Genomic DNA, 23,208 nt, shown 5'->3' with positions numbered 1-23,208 from the left:
CTGCATTTAGGTGGTCGTATACAGTTGATCAAAAGGTCCTTAAGCATAGGCCATTGCTATCTTAGATCGATAGTCCACTCCTTGTAGTGGTTTAACCCCTCGAAGGGTAACTATCGTCGATTAAGGCATACCCTGGGGTATCATTCAGGAAGAATTCTCTGAATTTCTAGTTTTTAAGACACGGTGGATAGCCATTAGTTCCTGTTACAAGGTTGGAAGGCATCGAAACGGTGGTATCAATAATGTGTCACAATTTCTCTCCCATGAAGATCACTAATGGAATTTCTTAGTAATTAACTATAAAAATGTGTTCTTCACATCCAATGATCACAATTTTTAGAGCATTTACATCTAATGGCTGGGCTACTACATTGTGATCCAAACCACAATATTGTATCCACCCAAAGAGGTCCTTAACTCCACATTTACTTTTTTTTTCTCTCCGATAAGTCATGACTTTGTTACTTATCAATCTTCTTATCAATCTTGTCACATTTTTCTTTCACTTTTAATTTACTTTGTATTCTTTTTTTGCTGCACTGAATTCCATTGTGCCCTTCACAGTGCAGGGCATCATTAGTTTTCTCATTATATAACAATATATTTTGGGATTTTACTCTTTAAGTTATTTGACTATTTCTGCTTTCTACTTTTGAGTTGTGTTTCCCCCATCAGCATGAAGATGTTCCTCCTTTCAAGTTTACCCAGAGTTTTTACTTTTGAATATGGGTATTAAGGTAAGATGGATTCTACATTTCAAAAGCTAGCTTTTTCAAAACTTTGGATTTGCTCATTCTAAGTTTGTTTTGGAATGAGAAAGTGTTGGATATCAGAGGTTTTGAGGATATGGATATCCTGAATATGCTATCTAAAAATATCACCCAAACGACCTTAGGCCATCAAAACCTGTACATGCCAAAAAAAAAAAAAAAAAAAAAAAAAAAAAAAAAAAAAAAAAATGATTGGCATATCCTAGGGTCCCAAAGGACCCAAGGTAGGTATGGACATCCTTATCTCTTGTTGGGTCAAAGACGCAGTTCATGTAGGTTTTACCAAGTTCGTATTTAGGTGGATTTAATCAAAAGATTTGGGAAGCCATAGGGTAGAAAGGCATTAGGATCTCACCGTTTGTTATGATTTCATTGTTCACAAAATGGGCAGGTCGACCCAGACCCGCCCGAGTCATTCAGATATGATTATTGGGATGGTCTGGTTAAACCCGATATTGGTGGTGAAGCTCAAGATCTTAAAAATAAGTAAATAACTAAAAGTTATAAAAAATTCAAAAAACTAAAAAAGTTATTTCTAATTTATCTTTTTGTGTTTTCTATCACAACCGCAAAGATTGGAAAATGTTTTGGCCATGAATACTCAACTTTACACTTTACATTTTCCCTTCTTTTTTGGATTGGTTCTAAAATATTTCGAAACCTATTTTTACTACTTTTTTAACCTCATTTAAATGTATTTTGTTTAATTTTATTTTAAACATATTTTTCATATTCTTTGGGATTTTCTTTTTTAATTTTCTAAACTCTTTTTGGGCTAGCCGGTACCTTCTTACTCATGATACAAGTTACTCAGCCCAGTCCAATGTCGGAAACCAAGCCCTAGTCATGATTTTCTACATAGAAACATTATCGCTCCCCTATATACACCCCTATATACAGGAAATGATTTTATGCATCAAGATTTTCTACATAGAAACATTATCGCTCCCCTATATACAGGAAATGATTTTATGCATAAGTTGTACAATAATATAATGAAACAACTTTCAAAATATATAGAAGTGAACACCGCATTACGTGTGTATGAATGAGCACACACGTGTTTGTGCCTTCACTTGTGTGTACTAGAATTGGTTCTCAATAAAAAAAAATCTTAACATAAAATGATAATTCTAGTCCGTAGCTCGTGTGATGCACACGCCTGGCAAATAAAATTACAAGCTATTTTCTAAATATTATAAATATATTTAATTGTATGAGGTCAAAGTTCAAATTTAGAATATTCATGAAATTAAAATGCACATTTTTAATTATACAAAAACAATAGGAAAAAGTTTATATAAAGTTGCAACCTTAAAATGTAGAACTAAGGTGCACCGCAAAAATCCATCATAAAAGGTTGTTTTTAAGTTAGAAAACCATGTAATTGATCATCTCGACATCGAGATGTATTAATATGAAAAAAAAGAAAAAGGATTTTGAGTCTTAAAATAGTACATCTTTCAACACATTATCTGAACCATCTATTTTCAATATTTTCAAGTGGTTTTAGATCTACTTGATTTGAACTATTTTTGGAGTTTAAGATTTTATAATTAGAGATGATTCTCAAGCCCTCTTAAAAAATTTTTATACCAAAATTATATTTACAATAAAATTTAGAGGCGGCAACCTTATACGAACCCACCCGTATAAACAACTAATGTGCTAACAAGTTTTGCTTATTTTCAACAAATTTCCACTCATTTGAAGCAAAGATGTTGTGCTGCCGTGCTGCAAAGCACAAGTATATGTGTTTCCCCACCTATTGAGCCCATTTTGACACATGCAAGGGACTCAAGAAAAACCTTTAAAGAGTCCCAATTTATTATTTTCCAAATAAGTTTTAATTTGGACTTTTGAAGAACCTCAAAATCTCCCTCCCCCCATCCTGGCCATATCCAATATTCATGTTATGAAATTTTAACGGGATTTTTTTGTTGGTTTTAAGCAATTTAGGTGCACACACATGTACACACATATAAATATATTGAGCGAGATTACCTAGGATTCGAATCATTCATAATTTGCCGATACATGGCCGAGGTCGAAAAGTTGACTTTTCGGCATTATAGCGACCTAATATAGAAAAATAATTCAATATCGAGAAGTCAACAACGTGTACCACGTATTTATACTAAACTAATATTAGCTTCGCCTCTCTTTATATACTTCCACACACATACACACAAAGAGAGAGAGCTTTGCCTCTTTAGTTGAGGCTCATTCCCTTACAACAGAGAAGCTCTTTTCTCATTCATTTTACATTTGTTGACTCGTTACTTCTTTTTTTTTTTACATACATAAATGTGCATTATCCTTTATTTCCCCCTATCATAGTACTTGACTCTTTAATTTTTTGTTTATCTTTGTTTTGTTTACATGCACACTTACATACTCACTTTCATACTTTTTTTTTGTTTTGTTTTGTTTTTGTCTCATAATCAGAGAGGCTCTCTTTTTATCATTCTCATTTTTATGGATATATTTATTTATCTCTCTTTTGCTCGGAGGAGAAAGCAACATTTCTTCCTTTTCTTGATGCAGATAGGGGTAAAAATGCCCTTTGAGCAAAGGACTTGCCATGAGAGAACCAACTTTGCTTTGTATTTTTATTTTTATTTTATTTCTAACAAGTTTGCTTAGTTGGCTTTAATGTTCATTATTATAATATAGTGTTTTAAAACCCGACGATTCCCAATCCAGATTGCTGATTTGGATGGGAATCAGTCTGAACCGAATTGGTTTTGGGATAGTGTGGCTCTTGAACCAGTTCCCCATTAAAACCCTATTTTATATTTTATTAATTTTATCTTTTTTAAAGTTATCTAATATTTTTTTAGGTCCTCCAAAATCTGTATTTTAATTTTTACTTTATTTTGTTTGTTTTATTAATACTTTCTGGATCAAGTCTAATTCATATTGATGTAGATTTGATCCAAATTGCTGATCTAGCTATCTGACAATCCACCCCATCGATCTGGGTTTTGAAACTCTACTACAAACTATGGGTTATAAAAAATTATACTCCATAATTTGGAAATACTTTATTTATTTATTTATTTATTTTGATAGTTTTTTTTTGAGATTTTCCTATTCATTAGATTTATTTATTTCTCGATATTTTGTTTTTTTGTATGTTTTTTTTTCTCCATATCTTTCTATTCATTTACATGGCCGATTTTTAATTCTTTTTTGTTTGCTAGTGTGTATACTATGCTCTTGTGGGAGCATTATTATACATATCTACTCCCTCGATCAAAAGACATATATGGGAAGATATTTGTTTTTATTCTAAACATTTGGGTAGCATCTTAGAATCACTATATAATTATTTTAAAAGAAAATATTTGAATTTTAAGTTTTCTAATAGTTAAATCTTATTCTCCAAAAATTGGATGGACATTATTCAACCTTGTGACATTTTTCTAGGTGCATAGAAAGTGTGATTGGGGAAATATTTTTTATTAAGGTTAGTCTATGATTTGTAGTGGTTAAATCCAAAAATTTAAGGGAAAGGTTTCTATACTTCCCCTACAGTAAAGAAGATTTGTGCTTCCCCTCCTATCCAGCCGTCCAATTTTGATCAATCAATTACAGTTTGATCTAAATCCGATGCCTCATGGTAATTTATTTTAAATTGTTTTTATACAAATTTCATGGATATAAAATTTGGTACGTGTCATCTTATCATTGGGGTACACCTAAAAAAAATATTAAAAAGAATTTTTTGATAAAATAAAATGACCAAAATACCCTTAAAATTTTTCAAAAGGTATTTTGGCCCATTTTATTTTATGGAGAATATTTCTTTTATATTTTTTACAAGTGCGGGTTTATGAGAGAAATGGACGCCCAAAATTTCGTGTAAAAATATTTTATAAAAAAAAATTAAAAATAAAATAGTGTAGTGATGTAGTATTGTGATTGGGGAAGTATATAAGTTTTATGTTGTAAGAGAGGTATAGAAAGCTTGATTCGTAAAATTAGTCTTAGATTTTTTTTTTATTTGGGTAATTAAATTAGTTTTAGATTTTATTTTGCCGAAAGGGAGTATATCTGGTGTACATTCATGAGGGAGCTTTTTCCATTTCAGCCGTTATATCACCGTCAATTGTGAGGATGGATGGTAAGAAAGCGATATGTGGATCTCTCTCTCCTCATGTGTATTCTGTTTTGGTAGAAAGTGAGGGATGAGAGAGAGAGTTGATTTTAGTGAGAGAAAGCACTATACTATGTTGAGGCACACACCATCTCGGCAACTCCCGCTCAGGACTCGAGCTTCGTGCAGGCATGGCAGAAGGTCTCAACCGCTCACCCTCCCACTTCTTCCCCCATTCCATCCAAGTTCACTGTCAACCTCGTCCTGCCTTACCGGTTCGAGCTCCCCCTCCAAAGAAGTACGTTTTTCTTTACTTTCTCTCTCTAAAACATACACACAGACACGCTCTCTTGATTTTGTTTTCCTTCTCTCCATTTCTACCACTGTAGATTTTGTTCTCTCTGTGATGGTTTTTTCATTGATTGCCCAATCATCTCTTTGATTCATTTGATTTTTTGCATTAATTAGATTTTCCCCCATTTGCCTCTCGACCTATCAATCACTTCCCCATTCTCTCTCTGACTTTGTCTCTCTTTCTCTCTCTAACTCGATCTCCTTCTTCTTGGTTTCTTATGTTTGGTCCTATTATGTTTTGATATCTCTTTTATTCATATGATTCAGCCATCAAGTTTTACTTTCCAGCATTTGCTCTGTACGTCGACGTCTTTCCCCTGTTTCCTCTGTGGCTTTATCCATTGATTTTACTTTCTCTACTATCTTTTTTCGTTCATTAGTTTTTGTCATTGATTCTCTTTCTTCTCTCCCATCGATAGGATTTTGCATTATTTCTATATCTCCATAATTGCTCTCTCTTTCTCTCCGATCTTCTACACTCTCTTTTTATTTTCTTTTTATTTTCTTTTTCTGGTCAAATATCATTGATGGTAGCAATTTTTTTTTTTGGTCAAATATCATTCATGGAAGCAGTAGAATGTTGAGTGATGGAGGTTTAGAGAGACAACTGTTTTTCCAAGTCATTGAAGTTGTTCTCGAAACCCCGAGAAGTTCTCTCTCTGTAGTGGGTTTTTCAAAACCGAAATTGAAATTTGGGTTTTTGAAATCTAGGATTTTGAAAAACCAAAAATACTTTTATAACACTAATAAATATAATTTATTACAAATTTATAACAAGATCAACCAATATTAGGAAATCCAACTTTTAAAAGTTTGAAAAAATCTCATTCATGTATTAAGATTTTTTGAAATGTTACATTCATGAAGTTCATCCATATTGAATGAACCAATGAATACAATTTTTATTATTGTTGATGCTTTTTAATTAATGATAAATTAATCTAGCAATTTTGTTTAGCCCATTCATTTTCCTTGGTTAAATTTTGGGTTCATAATATAATTTGTATTAAGTGGTGATAACACAAATAAGTTTAATGTGCGAAAGGAAAGTATATACTTATTTGTGGGTGCAATATTTTCACATAATGTATAGTTAGATTTTTTGCATGTTACATTTATGAATTCATTCATGATAAAATACAACACTAATACGTTGAATATGACTTAGCGATAATTAACAAGGTTAAAAAATGAAGAAATTTTAGAACACTAATAGATAGAATTTATTACAAATTTAAAACAAGATCAACCAATATTAGGAAATCTTATTTTTAAAATTTAGAAGAAATCTCATTCATGTATTTATATTTTTTGAATGAACTAATGGATACAGTTTTTTATTCTTGTTGATATTCTTTAATTAATGATAATTTATTTGAAATGTTACATTCATGAATTTAATCAGTATTAAATGAACCAATGGATACCGTTTTTTATTGTTGTTGATACTCTCTAATTAATGATAAATTTTTTGAAATATTACATTCATGAAGTTAATTCATATTGAATGAACCAATGGATACAATGTTTGATTCATGTTGATATTCTTTAATTAATGATAAATTTTTTGAAATACTACATTCATAAACTTAATCCATATTGAATGAACCAATGGATACAATTTCTTATTCTTGTTGATACTCTCTAATTAATGATAAATTTTTTAGAGAGTTTGCATTCATGAAGTTAATCCATATTGAATGAACCAATGGATACTTATCTTCATGAATTTAATCCGTATTGGATGAACCAATGGATACAATTTTTTATTCTTGTTGATACTCTCTAATTAATGATATTTTTTTTGAAATATTGCATTCATGAAGTTAATCCACATTGAATGAACCAATGGATATTGTTTTTTATTTTTGTTGATGCTTTATAATTATTGACAAATTTTTTGAAATCTTGCATTCATGAAGTTAATTCATATTGAATGAACCAATGAATACAGTTTTTGATTGTTGTTGATACTCTCTAATTAATGATAATTTTTTTTGAAATATTACATTCATGAAGTTGATACAGTTTTTTATTCTTGTTGATACTCTGTAATTAATGATAATTTTTTTGAAATATGGCATTCATGAAGTTAATCCATAGTGAATGAACCAATAGATATAATTTTTTATTCTTGTTGATACTCTCTAATTAATGATAAATTTTTTGAAATGTTGCATTCATGAAGTTAATCCATATTGAATGAACCAACAGATACAATGTTTTATTCTTGTTGATACTCTCTAATTAATGTTATTTTTTTTGAAATATTGCATTAATGAAGTTAATCCATATTGAATGAACCAACGGATGCAATTTTTTATTCTTGTTGATACTCTCTAATTAATGATAATTTTTTGAAATATTGCATTCATGAAGTTAATCCATATTGAATGAACTAATGGATACAATTTGTTATTCTTGTTGATACTCTCTAATTAATGATAAATTTTTTGAAATATTGCATTCATGAAGTTAATCCATAGTGAATGAACCAATGTATACAATTTTTTATTCTTGTTGATACTCTCTAATTAATGATAATTTTTTTTAAATATTACATTCATGAAGTTAATCCATGGTGAATGAACATTTGGATGCAAATTTTTATTCTTGTTGATACTCTCTAATTAATGATAAATTTTTTTAAATATTGCATTCATGAAGTTAATCCATATTGAATGAACTAGCGGATACACTTTTTGATTCTTGTAGATACTCTCTAATTAAGGATAATTTTTTTGAAATATTGCATTAATGAAGTTAATCCATATTGAATGAACCAAGGATACAACTTTTTATTCTTGTTGATACTCTCTAATTAATGATAATTTTTTTGAAATATTGCATTCATGAAGTTAATCCATATTGAATGAACCAATGGATACAATTTTTTATTCTTATTGATACTCTATTTAATGATAAATTTTTTGGAATACTACATTCATGAAGTTAATCTATATTCAATGAACCAACGGATACAATTTTGATTCTTGTTGATTCTCTCTAACTAATGATATTTTTTTGGAAATATTGCATCAATGAAGTTAATCCATATTGAGTGAACGAACATATACAATTTTTTATTCTTGTTGGTACTCTCTAATTGATGATAATTTTTTTGAAATATTACATTTATGAAGTTAATCCATATTGAATGAACCAATGAATACAGTTTTTTATTCTTGTTGATACTCTCTAATTAATGATAATTTTTTTTGAAATATTGCATTCATGAAGTTAATCCATATTGAATGAACCAATGGATATAGTTTTTTATTCTTGTTGATACGATCTAATTATTGATAAATTATTCTAGTGATTTTGTTTAGCCCATTCATTTTCCCTGGTTAAATTTTGGGTTTATAGTATAATTTATATTAATTGGTAAATTTTGTTTTAACTAGTTATGGTGTGTGCTCTTTGTGATTTAATATTGATGAGAGAGAGAGAGAGAGAGAGAGAGAGAGAGAGAGGGGATTTAGAGTGAGATAGAGTATTTATAGTGCAAGAAAGAGTAGAGAGTGCCTGCCACCTTTGTTACTTCTGTGGTTACTTACTACAGTGAAAAACCTTTAGTTAGAGTGAGAAAAGGGTGACTTTAGTGAGGGAAATAGATTTTTGTGATAGAAAAGCACAATTAGAGTGAAAAAAGGAGAGCAATTGAATGGAAGTGGAGTGATAGAGAAGACTTGTGCTTCTCCTAGTTTGCAATTTGGTTCTAGATTGAGCTCTGCATTCTCACGTTACGAAGAGCGCATGATTCTTTTCGCACCTAGATGGGCCTCTAAAATCAGTTGCATTGCAAATATGGGAAGGTTTCTCTCTTTAGACTAGAGAAATAGTGGGAAATTCTAGGGAGAGAAAAGGCTAGGACTTCCTACTATGTTCATTGATTTATGAGAAATGTGTTGTTATTCATCCTTGAATTTCACCTTCTAAACTTTTCTATCTTTTAGGCTCAAGCCTTTTAGGAGCCTTCTCTTCTTTCTGGACCTGATAAGGAAGCATAACTTAAACAAGTCTTTACTCAACTTATCCTCTTTAAAACCTGCGAAAGCGAGATAAGATCTTTCCACCTTTTGCTTTCACTTTATACAGCTTACTGCTCTCAAATTCACCACTCTCTCACTTGAAAAGTGAGGAAAGTCTAGACTTTTAGAAGAATGGCTGCCCATGACCCGAACTCCGCCACTAATTTCATTGGTGCTTTCTATCGTCGGCTTGGGCAGTCCTCACACATGTCTGCCAACAGCACGATGAGCTTGCAAACGAGCGATAGGGTAGCGCCCATAGTAACGACAGGTGTGGATAGCAGCATTGGCTCAAATACTTCTAGAGTTACCATGTTTATAGCATATGAGCACATAAGTGGAAACCCTAGTAACACCGGCATAGTGTTGTACAAGCTAGGGATCGTGTCCATTCCTCTTCAAGTGACCACTTGGCTGGTGCTCTAATGGATGACAGTCACCCTGCAGAGGGGCTAAGACATTTCGAGGAATGGACACTCGATTTAAGAAACCTGCAAATGGGTATGTCCTTGCCCGAGGCGTGTTCGGGCACGTATATATAGCTACTTACAATGGTGAAGAAGTGGCCGTAAAGATAATTGAAAGGCCTAATGATGACCCAGAAAAGGAGCAATTGATGGAGAATCAATTCGCTCATGAGGTAACAACGCTAGCCACATTGAGGCACCCCAATATTGTGAGGCTTATTGGCGCATGTAGGAAACTTTTGGTTTGGTGCATCGTGACCGAGTATGCGAAAGGTGGGTCACTTAGGGAGTTTTGAGGATGAGGCATAATAGGACACCGCCACTTAAGGTGGTGGTACGTCAAGGCCTCGATATAGTCAGGGGAATGGCTTATCTCCATAGTATGGGGTTCATCCACAGGGATTTGAAGTCGGATAATCTCCTCATTGCAGCTGAAAAAGTGATAAAGATTGCAGATTTTGGGGTGGCGAGGATCGAGGTGCAGACAGAAGGGATGACCCCTGAGATAGGAACTTATCGGTGGATGGCACCGCGAGTGATTTCTCTATATTTCATTTTTTTTAATTTCATTAACTATATTGCAATTTTTTTAATTTTTGTTGCATTGAAAATTAATGGCAGGTTGTTAAATTTAGTTTATGACTTGATTTATTTTGTTATGTAAACATCTCTGTCATATTTGTTTTTTTAGTAGCAGATTTAAAATGTAGACTTTTTAGAAGTTTTATCTCCAATAGCTTACAATTAAATTCTCTGAATTGATTTCTTGGCATTTTTTGGAAAATTCCACTGCTATTTTACTAAAACTCTGTGACTGCTACTGTATCCAGGTGCATTGTAATGGCGGTATGGGAGCTGTGTCAACATCTCTGTCCCCTATGAAGATCACTATGTTATTCAAAAAAGAAGCTTCAATCTCTGCTTTATATTTATTGATTTTTACTTCTTTTTTTTTTTTGAGTGATTGCTTTCTCAAACATACACTGATTCTTGATCTTTTCACATTTTGCTTTTACTCTCAAGTTTACTTATTTTTCCTGCTTTGAATTTCATCATAGGCCTCACTAGTTTTATCATTATACGACACTATATTATTGGAGTTGAAATTTTAAATAGTTTGAAGTTTTACAAGTATTACTTTGAGTTTTCAATTTTTTCCCTCAAGATATTCTGCTGCTTTAAAAGTTTTCCAAATCTTTTTCTTATAAAATATAAGTTTAGGTAAAACCAGATTCCACTTTCAGTATAGTGGAACTAGCTCATTCTTACCCAGATTTTGCCTTAAGGTCTTCTCTCTAACAGAGGATATATTGCATTTTTTGATAATATTGAATTTGCAGCTTATGGATTAGATTCTTACGTTCACTTTGTTTCCGGTACGCATTACTCTTATTCATAATTCATGGTTAGAACCGGTGTTTAAAAAAACGCCGAGTCGAGCCGGACTCGCCCGGTTCGACTCGAAAATCGCCATGGGGGGATCGAATCGGTTAAAAAATGGGAATCGTCCGGTTCTAGAGAGAACCGAACAATTCTGCACAATGACTCGCCGATTCACTGTATGGAATCGGCGAGTCAGTGAAGAACACGGGTTGCACAGTGTTCTTCACGGATTCTTCGAAATTTGTCATTTTTTGATCATTTTTCTTGTTTTTTTGGCATGTGATCTAATTTGCAGGCTGTAAACAGCTTTATTAAGCTTTTACAAGGATTAAATGGTTGAAAAATTTGGTGTTTTTGGATCACGAAACTTGCATTTTTAGGGTTTCCGCCATTCCTTGTGTTTCATGCCAAATAGGGCATGAATCTTTCAAAATTTGTAGGCATTTTGATCGTAAAGCTGTGCATCAAAACCTTTTATTATTAATTTGTGATAATTGTTGAGAAAAACAGAGTTTTTTGGAGATTGAAGGCTTCGGTTCACAAAATCAGGTAAAAAGTTTGGGTTTTTTTTTTTTTTTCCGCCATATGATTTATTTCACGACATTTTTTGAAGATAATGAGTTCAATAATTAGGGTTTTTAATCTTTATTGTGTTTATTATGATTTAAAATTTTCAATTTTATGTAATTTGGTAAATTACAGCATGAAATTTGAGATGAACACAGAGATGTCTGCGGAACCAAAATTCTGTTGTTTTTATTTTTTTATTTTTTTCCGCCTTTTGATTTTTTTTTCATGATATATTAGAAATAATGTATTAAAAATTTAGGGTTTTGATTCCTTATATTGTTGTTTATCAGAAAATGTACTCAATTGGATGTAATTTATTCGCTTAGTGGTGGATTTTTGAGTTAAAATGGCTTATGTAAAATGCCTATGTAAAGAACAGTTTTTTTTTTTTTTTGTAATCCATGATCGAATGTTTTGTAATACTTGATCAATTTTTTTGTAATCCCTGATCGAATTTTTTTCTTTTGTAATCCATGATCGAATTTTTTGTTCTTTTTTTTTTTTTTTGTAACCCATGATAGAATTTTTTGTAATCCATGATCGAATTTTTTGTAATCCATGATCGAAATGTTTGTTTTTTTTCTTGTAATCCATGATCAAATTTTTTTTTTTTTTTGTAACCCATGATAGATTTTTTGTAATCCATGATCGAATGTTTTGTAATCCATGATCGAAATGTTTGTTTTTTTTTTGGTAATCCATGATCGAAATGTTTGTTTTTTTTTTGTAATCCATGATCGAATTTTTTGTTTTTTGTTTTTTTTGTAAACCATGATAGAGTTTTTTGTAATCCATGATTGAATTTTTTGTGATCCATGATCGAATTGTTTTTTTCTTTTTTTTGTAATCCACGATCGAATTTTTTGTTTTTTTGTTTTTTGTAATCCATGATCGAATTTTACGAAATCCATGATCGAATTTTTTGTAATCCATGATAGAATTTTCTGTAATCCATGATCGAATTTTTTGTAATCCCGAATCGAAATGTTTGTTTTTTTTTCTTGTAATCCATGATCGAATTTTTTGTTTTTTTTTGTTTTTTTTGTAACCCATGATTGAATTTTTGTAATCCATGATCGAATTGTTTTTTTTCTGTTTTTGTAATCCACGATCGAATTTTTTGTTTTTTTATGTTTTTTTTTTTTTTGTAATCCATGATCGAATTTTATGTAATCCATGATCGAATTTTATGTAATCCATGATCAAATTTTTTGTAATCCATGATCGAATTTTTTGTAATCCATAATTGAATTTTTTGAAAATTTGTGATTTTTTTTTTTTAATCCATGATCGAATTTTTTTTTGTAATCCATGATCGAATTTTTAGAAAATTTGTGATTTTTTTTTTAATCCATGATCGAACTTTTTGAAAATTTGTTAATTTTTTTTTTTAATCCATGATCGAATTTTTTTTTGTAGTCCATGATCGAATTTTTTGAAAATTTGCTGTACTTTTTTTTTTATATTTCTTTTTATCCATGATCGAATTTTTTGAAAAATGATGATTTTCCGAAAAGATGTGAAAATCGTGATAAGGTTTTGATTATCATGATGCATTAAACCCAATTTTTAATTTTTATTGTTTGAGTTTGTTGTACTTTTTTTTTTCCATGATCGAATGTTTTGAAAAATGTTGATTTTCTAAAAAGATGTGAAAATCGTGACAAGGTTTTAATTATCATGAAGTATTAAACCATATTTTAAATTTTTATTGTTATAGTTTTTGTTGAAAAAATTGTATGTTGATAGATTATTTATGCAAAAAAATGCATGTTATTATATTTTTAATGCAAAACTGTATTTTTTTTATCTGTTGTTCATGGATTTTTTAGTTGGAATGACTGATGTTAGCTGGCTTTGTGAAGAATTGTTTTTATTATTAATTTTTTAATGCAAAAAATGTATGTTCTTGATAATTGAGTTGTAGCCATGTTTGGAGCTTGCATTTTTTATTATATTATGCTGAATGTTTGTAATTGATATGTACGGAAATATTATTGTCAATAAAGGTATTTGCAATAACAACTAACAACAAATATGACTACATGAACTACCGCAACATATTATCACTACACATGGTGATTATTTTTCTTTTTGAACTGTCAGGTTAATTTTATACTTTTTACATCTTAAAACAGTTGAATCATGTCAAGATCTGCAGAAGACCCTGCATGGCAACATGGGGTCAGACTTGATCCCAACAAGAAAGACAAAATTATTTGTAATTACTGTCAAAGAGTGATAAGTAGTGGGGTACATAGGTTCAAGCAACACTTGGCAGGGGTTAAGGGAGAAGTTTCTACATGCACTAGTGTCCCTAGTAATGTAAAAAAACAGATGGTGGCAATTCTTAATGTTAACAAAGGTAAAAAAATTGCCAAACATAGGATGAAGGAGGAGATAATTAGTTTATTTACACCATCAAACAGGAATGATACAGAAGAGCAATATAATAATGACCTAGAAGAGCCATATAATAATGAGCTAGACATGGCCACAAGATTGAATTTACATGAACAATATCAGAGGGAACGTGGGTTTAGGATGCCCGGTGGGTCTAGCTCAGACATACATGGTGGGCCTAGCTCAGTTATGCATGGTGGGCTTAACTCAGATATGCATGGCGGGTCCAGCTGGAGCATGTATGGCGGGCCCAGCTCAAATATGTATGGAGGAGTTGGTGGCAATATGTATCAAGGAGAATCAGTTGTTGAAGAAATTGTTTCTAAATTACCTAGGAGTACCAGTATTGCAAGTCATGGTCGTAAAGACCCATTTCTCTCAAAGCCTAAGTCACAACAGATGACCCTAAAAGGCATGATTAAAGGTACAAGAAACATGTTAGGGAGATGTGTTGGTAAATGGTTCTACGATAAAGAGATTCCCTTTGATGCAGCCAATAGCTCATATTTTCCACCTATGGTCAGTGCAATCCAGAGAGTCGGGCCCGGGGTAAAACCCCTGACGGCATATGAGCTCAGTGAGTCAATATTAGATGAAAAGGTGGAGGAAGTTAAAAAGTGGATTGAAGAATATAAACAGAGTTGGCCAAAGACAGGCATTACTCTCATGAGTGATGGTTAGCAAAAATGAGTTTTTAAATTTCTTGGCCTATTCCCCAAAAGGTACGGCTTTTTTGTCTAGCAAAGGCGTATCAGGGACGAAGAAGGATGCAAACTTCTACATACGACTATATGATCAGATAGTGGAGGCGGTGGGAGATAAGCATGTAGTCCAGTTTATTACGAACAATGCGCGTGCATGTGTTTCTGCGGGCAGCTAGTTGATGGATAAGAAGAAGCATCTAGTATGGACCCCATGTGCTGTACACAGAATCGATTTTATGTTAGAGGAGATCGGTGAGATCAAAATTGTGAAGGAGACTCTAGAGGAAGCAAGGTTCGTGTCGAGATTTATATACAACCACTCTAAAATTTTATTTCTATTTAGAGAACACTCTAAGAAAAAAGAGATAATCAGGCCTGCCATAACCCGCTTTGCGACCGATTACTTAGTTGTGGACTTCAATTGAGAATCTGAAGGTGAGATTGTTTACTTATGAAGAGTGGTTAAATGACCGCCTCTCGAAGTCTAGTACCAGTATAAAAGTGGACAACATAGTCTCACATAGGCAGTTCTGGTCTCGATGTTCCAGTGTTGTAGAGGCCACTGCCCCTTTGGTCACGGCGTTAAGAATGGTGGATGTTGACAAGAAAGCTACCATGGGTATCCTTTATAAAGGTATTGAGAGGGCGAAATCAGCTATTGGGGAGAAGTGTAATTTTGCTAGCAAAGTGATCGAGATTATAGAAGGGAGGTGGAACACCAAATTTGGACGTCCAATTCATTATGCTGGTAAATATATATTTATATCATTACAATGTTTCAGTTTAAATCATTTTTTATGAAATTGTAAATGATATTTTTCTACCGATATATTTTTTAGGTTACTACTTCAACCCAAAATTTTTCTATTTGACACCTGAACAACCCCACAAGATTATGGAAGGGGTCAGATACATTATTGCAAGGTTGGAGAGAAGCCATCGAAACCAAGTAGCAACAATAAAAGAGGTATTATTTAATGTTTGGGTAAGAACTTCATTGAGTTGTTATATTTGTGAGGAATAATGCACTAAAACGTAATATATTTGTTTTAGCTTGCTATGTATAGGGATGCTATAGGATCTTTCGAAACTAGACTTGCTAGAAATTCTCGAACTATGATGGATCCAGGTTATCTCCTCGCTAATATTTTGTTCATTCATATATTTAATCTTATGAATTGTTCTTGCCCTTACAATGTTTTTTACATTTTAATCCAGCTGAATGGTGGGAGATATATGGTACTGATGCACCTCACCTAAAGAGGATAGCAATCAAGGTGCTCTCCCAGACATGTTCTGCTACTGGCTGTGAGCGCAACTGGAGTACGTTCCAATGGTTGCACACTACTAGGAGGAATCGACTCTCTTCTGAGAAGCTTCATAAACTAGTCTACGTTCATTATAATTTAAACCTCAGAGAGCGATAAATAAGAAGGAAGCTTGAAGATTATGGGCCGATAGACTTAGACACAATATTTGTCACAAACACAGCAGACCAATGGGTAATAGAAGAGGAGGAGCCAGTGTTGCACAAGAGAGCGTTCCTTGAGGCTATCAGTGATGAAGATCTTGAAGAAAGTGATAAGCAGCATGAAAGAGGAAGCAACCAGCCAACGTATCCACAATTCGTCGGAGATATCGGTGATATTGCACCTAATGAGGGTGAGTGGGAAAGGGGTCTAAGAGAAAATGAGAGAGATGATGATTCTGAGGCCACCATATCCCAGCCATATTATTCACATATCGAGTCTCAACAGCAACAGTGTAGGGATGAGCACGACAGTGCAGGTGAGCATGAAGGATGGACAAGCTTCGGGGATTTTGGATTGGGAACACAACAAAACACTAACACTCAGGGATTTGAAAATAGTCAGACGCCTGTTAATATCGATGATTCGTTTTTAGATCGAATCAATGAATTGTCAAACGAATTCAATCAATGGCACCAGCGTGACCAAGAAGAACAACAACGTCGTCTATCATTTTATTTTTAGATCGTATGTTACTAATTTTATGCTTTATTGTAGTCCATGTATGTTGATATACTTATTCTATGATAATTCTATGTTTATCCTTTTGTGTGATGTAAATTAAATGCTGAATGACGGTTCATGTAGGGAAATAACATATCAATATTCACATATTCATTCAAAAACATGAAAATTCTTAATGGAGTACCCTCATTTCTTATTGAATTCTTAAAAAATAATATTTATAATGTATTTTAATAATTTTTTCAAATTTTTTTGAAGCTTTATTCTGATCGATTCACGCGATTCCTGATCCGGATCGCCGATTCGCCGATCCTGATCGGTTTTTTGAGAGCCCAATCCGGGGGCCTCAAGGAACGCTCTCTTGTGCAACACTGGCTCCTCCTCTTCTACTACCCATTGGTCTGCTGTGTCTGTGACAAATATTGTGTCTAAGTCTATCGGCCCATAGTCTTCAAGCTTCCTTCTTATTTGTCGCTCTCTGAGAAACGTAGACTAGTTTATGAAGCTTCTTAGAAGCGAGTCGATTCCTCCTAGTAGTGTGCAACCATTGGAACGTACTCCAGTTGCGCTCACAGCCAGTAACAGAACATGTCTGGGAGAGCACCTTGATTGCTATTCTCTTTAGGTGAGGTACATAAGTACCATATATCTCCCACCATTCAGCTGGATTAAAATGTAAAAAGCATTGTAAGGGCAAGAACAATTCATAAGATTAAATATATGAATGAACAAAATATTAGCGAGGGGATAACTTGGATCCATCATAGTTCGAGAATTTCTGGCAAGTCTAGTTTCGAAAGATCCTATAGCATCCCTATACATAGCAAGCTAAAACAAATATATTACGTTTTAGTGCATTATTCCTCACAAATATAACAACTCAATGAAGTTCTTACCCAAACATTAAATAATACCTCTTGTATTGTTGCTACTTGGTTTCGATGGCTTCTCTCCAACCTTGCAATAATGTATCTGACCCCTTCCATAATCTTGTGGGGTTGTTCAGGTGTCAAATAGAAAAATTTTGGGTTGAAGTAGTAACCTAAAAAATATATAGGTAGAAAAATGTCATTTACAATTTCATAAAAAAATGATTTAAACTGAAACATTGTAATGATATAAATATATATTTACCAGCATAATGAATTGGACGTCCAAATTTGGTGTTCCACCTCTTTTCTATAATGTCGATCACTTTGCTAGCAAAATTACACTTCTCCCCAATAGCTGATTTCGTCCTCTCAATACCTTCATAAAGGATACTCATGGTAGCTTTCTTGTCAACATCCATTATTCTTAACAACGTGACCAAAGGGGCAGTGGCCTCTACAACAGTGGAACATCGAGACCAGAATAGCCTATTTGAGATTATGTTGTCCACTTTTATACTGGTACTTGACTTCGAGAGGCGGTCATTTAACCACTATTCACAAGTAAACAATCTCTTTAATGCACCTTCAGATTCTCGAATGGAGTCCACAGCTAAGTAATCGATCGCAAAGCGGGTTATGGCAGGCCTGATTATCTCTTTTTTCTTAGAGTGTTCTCTAAATAGAAATAAAATTTTAGAGTGGTTGTATATAAATCTCGACACCAACCTTGCTTCATCTAGAGTCTCTTTTACAATTTTGATCTCACCGATCTCCTCTAACATAAGATCGATGCTGTGTGCAGCACACGGGGTCCATACTAGATGCTTCCTCTTATCCATCAACTTGCTGCCCGCAGAAACACATGCACGCCCATTGTCCGTAATAAACTGGACTATATGCTTATCTCCCACCTCCTCCACTATCTGATCATATAGTCGTACGTAGAAGTTTGCATCCTTCTTCGTCCCTGATACGTCTTTGCTAGACAAAAAAGCTGTACCTTTTGGGGAATAGGCCAAGAAGTTTAAAAACTCCTTTTTGCTAACTTTATTCAACCAACCATCACTCATGAGAGTAATGCCTGTCTTTGGCCAACTCTGTTTATATTCTTCAATCAACTTTTTAACTTCCTCCACCTCTTCATCTAATATTGGCCCACTGAGCTCATATGCCGTCAGGGGTTTTACCTCGGGCCCGACTCTCTGGATTGCATTGACCATAGGTGGAAAATATGGGCTATTGGTTGCATCAAAGGGAATCCCTTTATCGTAGAACCATTTATCAACATATCTCCCTAACATGTTTTTTGTACCTTTAACCATGCCTTTTAGGGTTATCTGTTGTGACTTAGGCTTTGAGAGAAATGGGTCCTTACGACCATGACTTGTAATACTGGTACTCTTAGGTAACTTAGAAACAATTTCTTCAACAACTGATTCGCCTTGATACATATTGCCACCAACCCCTCCATACATATTTGAGCTGAGCCCGCCATGCATATCTGAGCTAGGCCCCGCCATGCATATCTGAGCTAGGCCCACCATGCATAACTGAGCTAGGCCCACCATGCATGTCTGAGCTAGACCCACTGAGCATTTTAAACCCACGTTCCCCCTGATATTGTTCATGTAAACTCAATCTTGTGGCCATGTCCAGCTCATTATTATATTGCTCTTTTAGGCCATTATTATATTGCTCTTTTGTATCATTCCTGCTTGATGGTGTATATAAACTAGCTATCTTCTCATTCATCCTATGTTTGGCAATTTTTTTACCTTTGTTAGCATTAAGAATTGCCACCATCTGTTTTTTTACATTACTAGGGACACTAGTGCATGCAGAAACTTCTCCCTTAACCCCTGCCAAGTGTTGCTTGAACCTATGTACCCCACTACTTATCACTCTTTGACAGTAATTACAAATAATTTTGTCTTTCTTATTGGGATCAAGTCTGACCCCATGTTGCCATGCGGGGGCTTTTGCAGATCTTGACATGATTCAACTGTTTTAAGATGTAAAAAGTATAAAATTAATCTGACAGTTCAAAAAGAAAAATAATTACCATGTTTAGTGATAACATGTTGCGGTTGTTCATGTAATCATATTCGTTGTTATTTGTTATTGCAAAATACCTTTTTTGACAATAATATTTTCGTACATATCAATTACAAACATTCAGAATAATATAATACAAAATGCAAGCTCCCAACATGGCTACAACTCAATTATCAAGAACATACATTTTTTGCATTAAAAAATTAATAATAAAAACAATTCTTCAAAGAGCCAGCTAACATCAGTCATTCCAATTAAAAAATCCATGAACAACAGATAAAAAAAATACAGTTTTGCATTAAAAATATAATAACATGCATTTTTTTGCATAAATAATCCATCAACATACAATGTTTTCAACAAAAACTTTAACAATAAAAATTTAAAATATGGTTTAATACCTCATGATAATTAAAACCTTGTCACGATTTTCACATCTTTTCGAAAAATCATCATTTTTCAAAAAATTCGATCATGAAAAAAAACAAAAAAAAATTACAGCAAACTCATACAATAAAAATTAAAAATTGGGTTTAATACATCATGATAATCAAAACTTTATCACGATTTTCACATCTTTTCGAAAAATCTTCATTTTTCAAAAAATTCGATCATGGATAAAAAGAAATTAAAAAAAAAAGTACAGCAAATTTTCAAAAAATTCGATCATGGATTAAAAAAAAAAATTAACAAATTTCCAAAAAGTTCGATCATGGATTAAAAAAAAAAAATCACAAATTTTCAAAAAATTCGATTATGGATTACAAAAAAAAATTCGATCGTGGATTAAAAAAAAAAATCACAAATTTTCAAAAAATTCAATCATGGAATACAAATTACAAAAAATTCGATCATGGATTACATAAAATTCGATCATGGATTACATAAAATTCGATCATGGATCACAAAAAAAAAAAAACATAAAAAAACAAAAAATTTGATCGTGGATTACAAGAACAGAAAAAAACAATTCGATCATGGATTACAAAAAATTCAATCATGGGTTACAAAAAAAAAAAAAAAACAAGAAATTCGATCATGGATTACAAGAAAAAAAAACAAACATTTCGATCATGGATTACAAAAAAGTCGATCATGGATTACAGAAAATTCTATCATGGATTACAAAAAAATCGATCATGGATTACATAAAATTCGATCATGGATTACAAAAAAAAAAAACAAAAAAAACCAAAAAATTCGATCATGGATTACTAAAGAAGAAAAAAACAATTAGATCATGGATTACAAAAAATTAAATCATGGATTACAAAAAACTCTATCATGGGTTACATAAAAAACAAAAAACAAAAAATTCGATCATGGATTGCAAAAAAAAAAGCAAACATTTTGATCGTGGATTACAAAAAAAAAAAACAAACATTTCGATCATGGATTACAAAACATTCGATCATGGATTACAAAAAATTCTATCATGGGTTACAAAAATAAAAAATAAAAAATAAAATTCGATCATGGATTACAAGAAAAAAAAACAAACATTTTGATCATGGATTACAAAAAATTCGATCATGGATTACAAAAAATTCTATCATGGGTTACAAAGAAAAAAAAAGAACAAAAAATTCGATCATGGATTACAAAAAAAAAAAAAAAAGCAATTCGATCATGGATTACAAAAAAATCGATCAAGTATTACAAAACATTCGATCATGGATTACAAAAAAAAAAAAAAAAAAAAGAAAAAAAAAAAAAATTCTGTTTTTCACAGAGCCATTTTACATAAGCGATTTTAACTAAAAAATCTACCTCTAAGTGAATAAATTACATCCAATTGAGTATATTTTCTGATAAACAACAATAGAAGGAATCAAAACCCTAAATTTTTAACACATTATTTCTAATATATCATGAAAACAAAATCAAAAGGTGGAAAAAAAAAAAAAAAAACAGCGGAATTTTGGTTCCGCAGACATCTCAGTGTTTATCTCAAATTTCATGCTGTAATTGATCAGATTACGTAAAATTGAAAATTTTAAATCATACTAGACATAATAAAGATTAAAAACCCTAATTATTGAACTCATTATGTTCAAAATATGCCGTGAAATAAATCAAATGGCGGAAAAAAAAAAAACCCAAACTTCTTACCTGATTTTGTGAACCGAAGCCTTCAATCTCCAAAAACTCTGTTTTTCTCAACAATTATCACAAATTAGCAATAAAAGGTTTTGATTCACAGCTTTACGATCAAAATGCCTACAAATTTTGAAAGATTCATGCCCTATTTGGCATGAAACTTTCAAAAAAGGCAGAAACCCTAAAAAAGCAAGTTTCGTGATCCAAAAACACCAAAATTTTCAACCATTTAATCCTTGAAAAAGTTGAATAAAGTTGTTTACAGCCTGCAAATTAGATCACATGCCAAAAAAACAAGAAAAATGATCAAAAAATGATAAATTTCAAATAATCCCGTGAAGAATACTGTGCAACTCATGTTCTTCACGGACTCGGTCACTATGCAGAATCGTCCGGTTTTCTCTAGAACCGGACAACTTCCGATTTTTTAGCCGATACGATCCCCTTTTTGCAATTTCCGAGTCGAACCGGGCGAGTCCAGTTCGACTCGGCGTTTTTTAAAACGCTGGTTAGAACAATGGTTTTTGGAGCTCAAAATCTTCTTATATGCTTTGCTAAAATGCATGTGTATGAGTGGGAGAGAGAGATTGTGTGTCTATTGACTGAAGAGTGTTTGTGCGTGTGATAATTGTGTAGAAAGATGATCCAGCACAGGCCCTATGACAACAAGGTGGACGTCTACAGCATCGGTATCGTTCTATGGGAGCTGATAACAGGGAAGATCCCTTCGAGAACATGTCAACAGTGCAAGCCACGTTCACTGTGGTAAACCATGGGGAACATCTGGTAATGCCCCATGATTACCTGCCGTCCCTTGTGCGCATAATAAACCAGTGTTGGGATACAAACGCTGTCACCCGTCCCCACTTCTCCGTTGTGGTTCAGATGCTTGAGGAAGCTCAAAATGAGATCTTCAACAATGCAAGAAGAGTTCTCTTTTGATGCTGCATCATTCAACCTTCAACCTGTGGCTGATAAAAATTGTCTGTCTCAAGCTCCATAGAGCTCGATATCATAGTATTTGTTAGCTTAGTTGATGATTCTGTTGTTGTTTTTTATAGACTCTCTCTCTCTCTCTCTCTCTCTCTCTCTTAATTTTCAATCACAGGCCAATGAATGAAAACTTTATAGAGAGAAAATAATGGTGAGGTCATATGCAATACTTGGAATGTAATACCCACTTTTTATTTCCCACACTTGCAGTAGGTTTGGGATAGTTATGCTATTATTATGAGCAATGTTTGCCGTCGGAATTTTTGTAATAAGGAGGGTTGAAATCCCATATCCTTGATAAAAATTGTATGGGGTTCATTTATTTTCAAATCAAATCTCCTTTTCTGTCTTGTCTATATTAATTATATTAATTGGTTTCTTGCTAGCGTATTTTGTTTTAATATGTT

The 23,208-nt window shown here is 32.8% G+C and overlaps 1 protein-coding gene and 1 pseudogene across 3 annotated transcripts; both read left to right on the top strand.

Moving 5' to 3' along the window:
- Positions 1-4,859: 4,859 nt before the first annotated feature.
- On the top strand, positions 4,860-23,157 carry LOC148779347 (uncharacterized). 2 transcript variants are annotated; one of them, XR_016046521.1, is made up of 3 exons: positions 4,860-5,170; positions 10,558-15,535; positions 15,627-23,157. XR_016046521.1 is itself a non-coding variant. In XM_088854615.1 (2 exons), exon 2 carries the CDS (start codon positions 13,826-13,828, stop codon positions 14,762-14,764), a length of 939 nt encoding a protein of 312 aa, XP_088710741.1. In that variant the 5' UTR covers positions 4,860-5,170; positions 10,558-13,825; the 3' UTR covers positions 14,765-23,157. The 2 variants fall into 2 exon arrangements, 1 of the variants encoding a protein (XP_088710741.1); XM_088854615.1 differs by having other exon boundaries at positions 10,558-23,157.
- Positions 7,463-23,157, top strand: LOC18427466 (serine/threonine-protein kinase STY13-like; annotated as a pseudogene). The gene is made up of 2 exons (XR_016046523.1): positions 7,463-10,262; positions 22,449-23,157. The product of XR_016046523.1 is annotated as a serine/threonine-protein kinase STY13-like (transcript).
- Positions 23,158-23,208: the final 51 nt, after the last annotated feature.

This window comes from Amborella trichopoda, chromosome 12, assembly GCF_054954075.1.
Source record: "Amborella trichopoda isolate Santa Cruz 75 chromosome 12, AtrichopodaSantaCruz75HAP2 v2.0, whole genome shotgun sequence".
NCBI lineage: Eukaryota > Viridiplantae > Streptophyta > Magnoliopsida > Amborellales > Amborellaceae > Amborella > Amborella trichopoda.
Note: the sequence above shows the minus strand (reverse complement) of the source record. Positions and strands in the feature narration are given on the sequence as shown.

Excerpts from the sequence above, each read along its gene's own strand:
- LOC148779347 (XM_088854615.1), top strand. The coding sequence starts at position 13,826 with ATGTCAAGATCTGCAGAAGACCCTGCATGGCAACATGGGGTCAGACTT.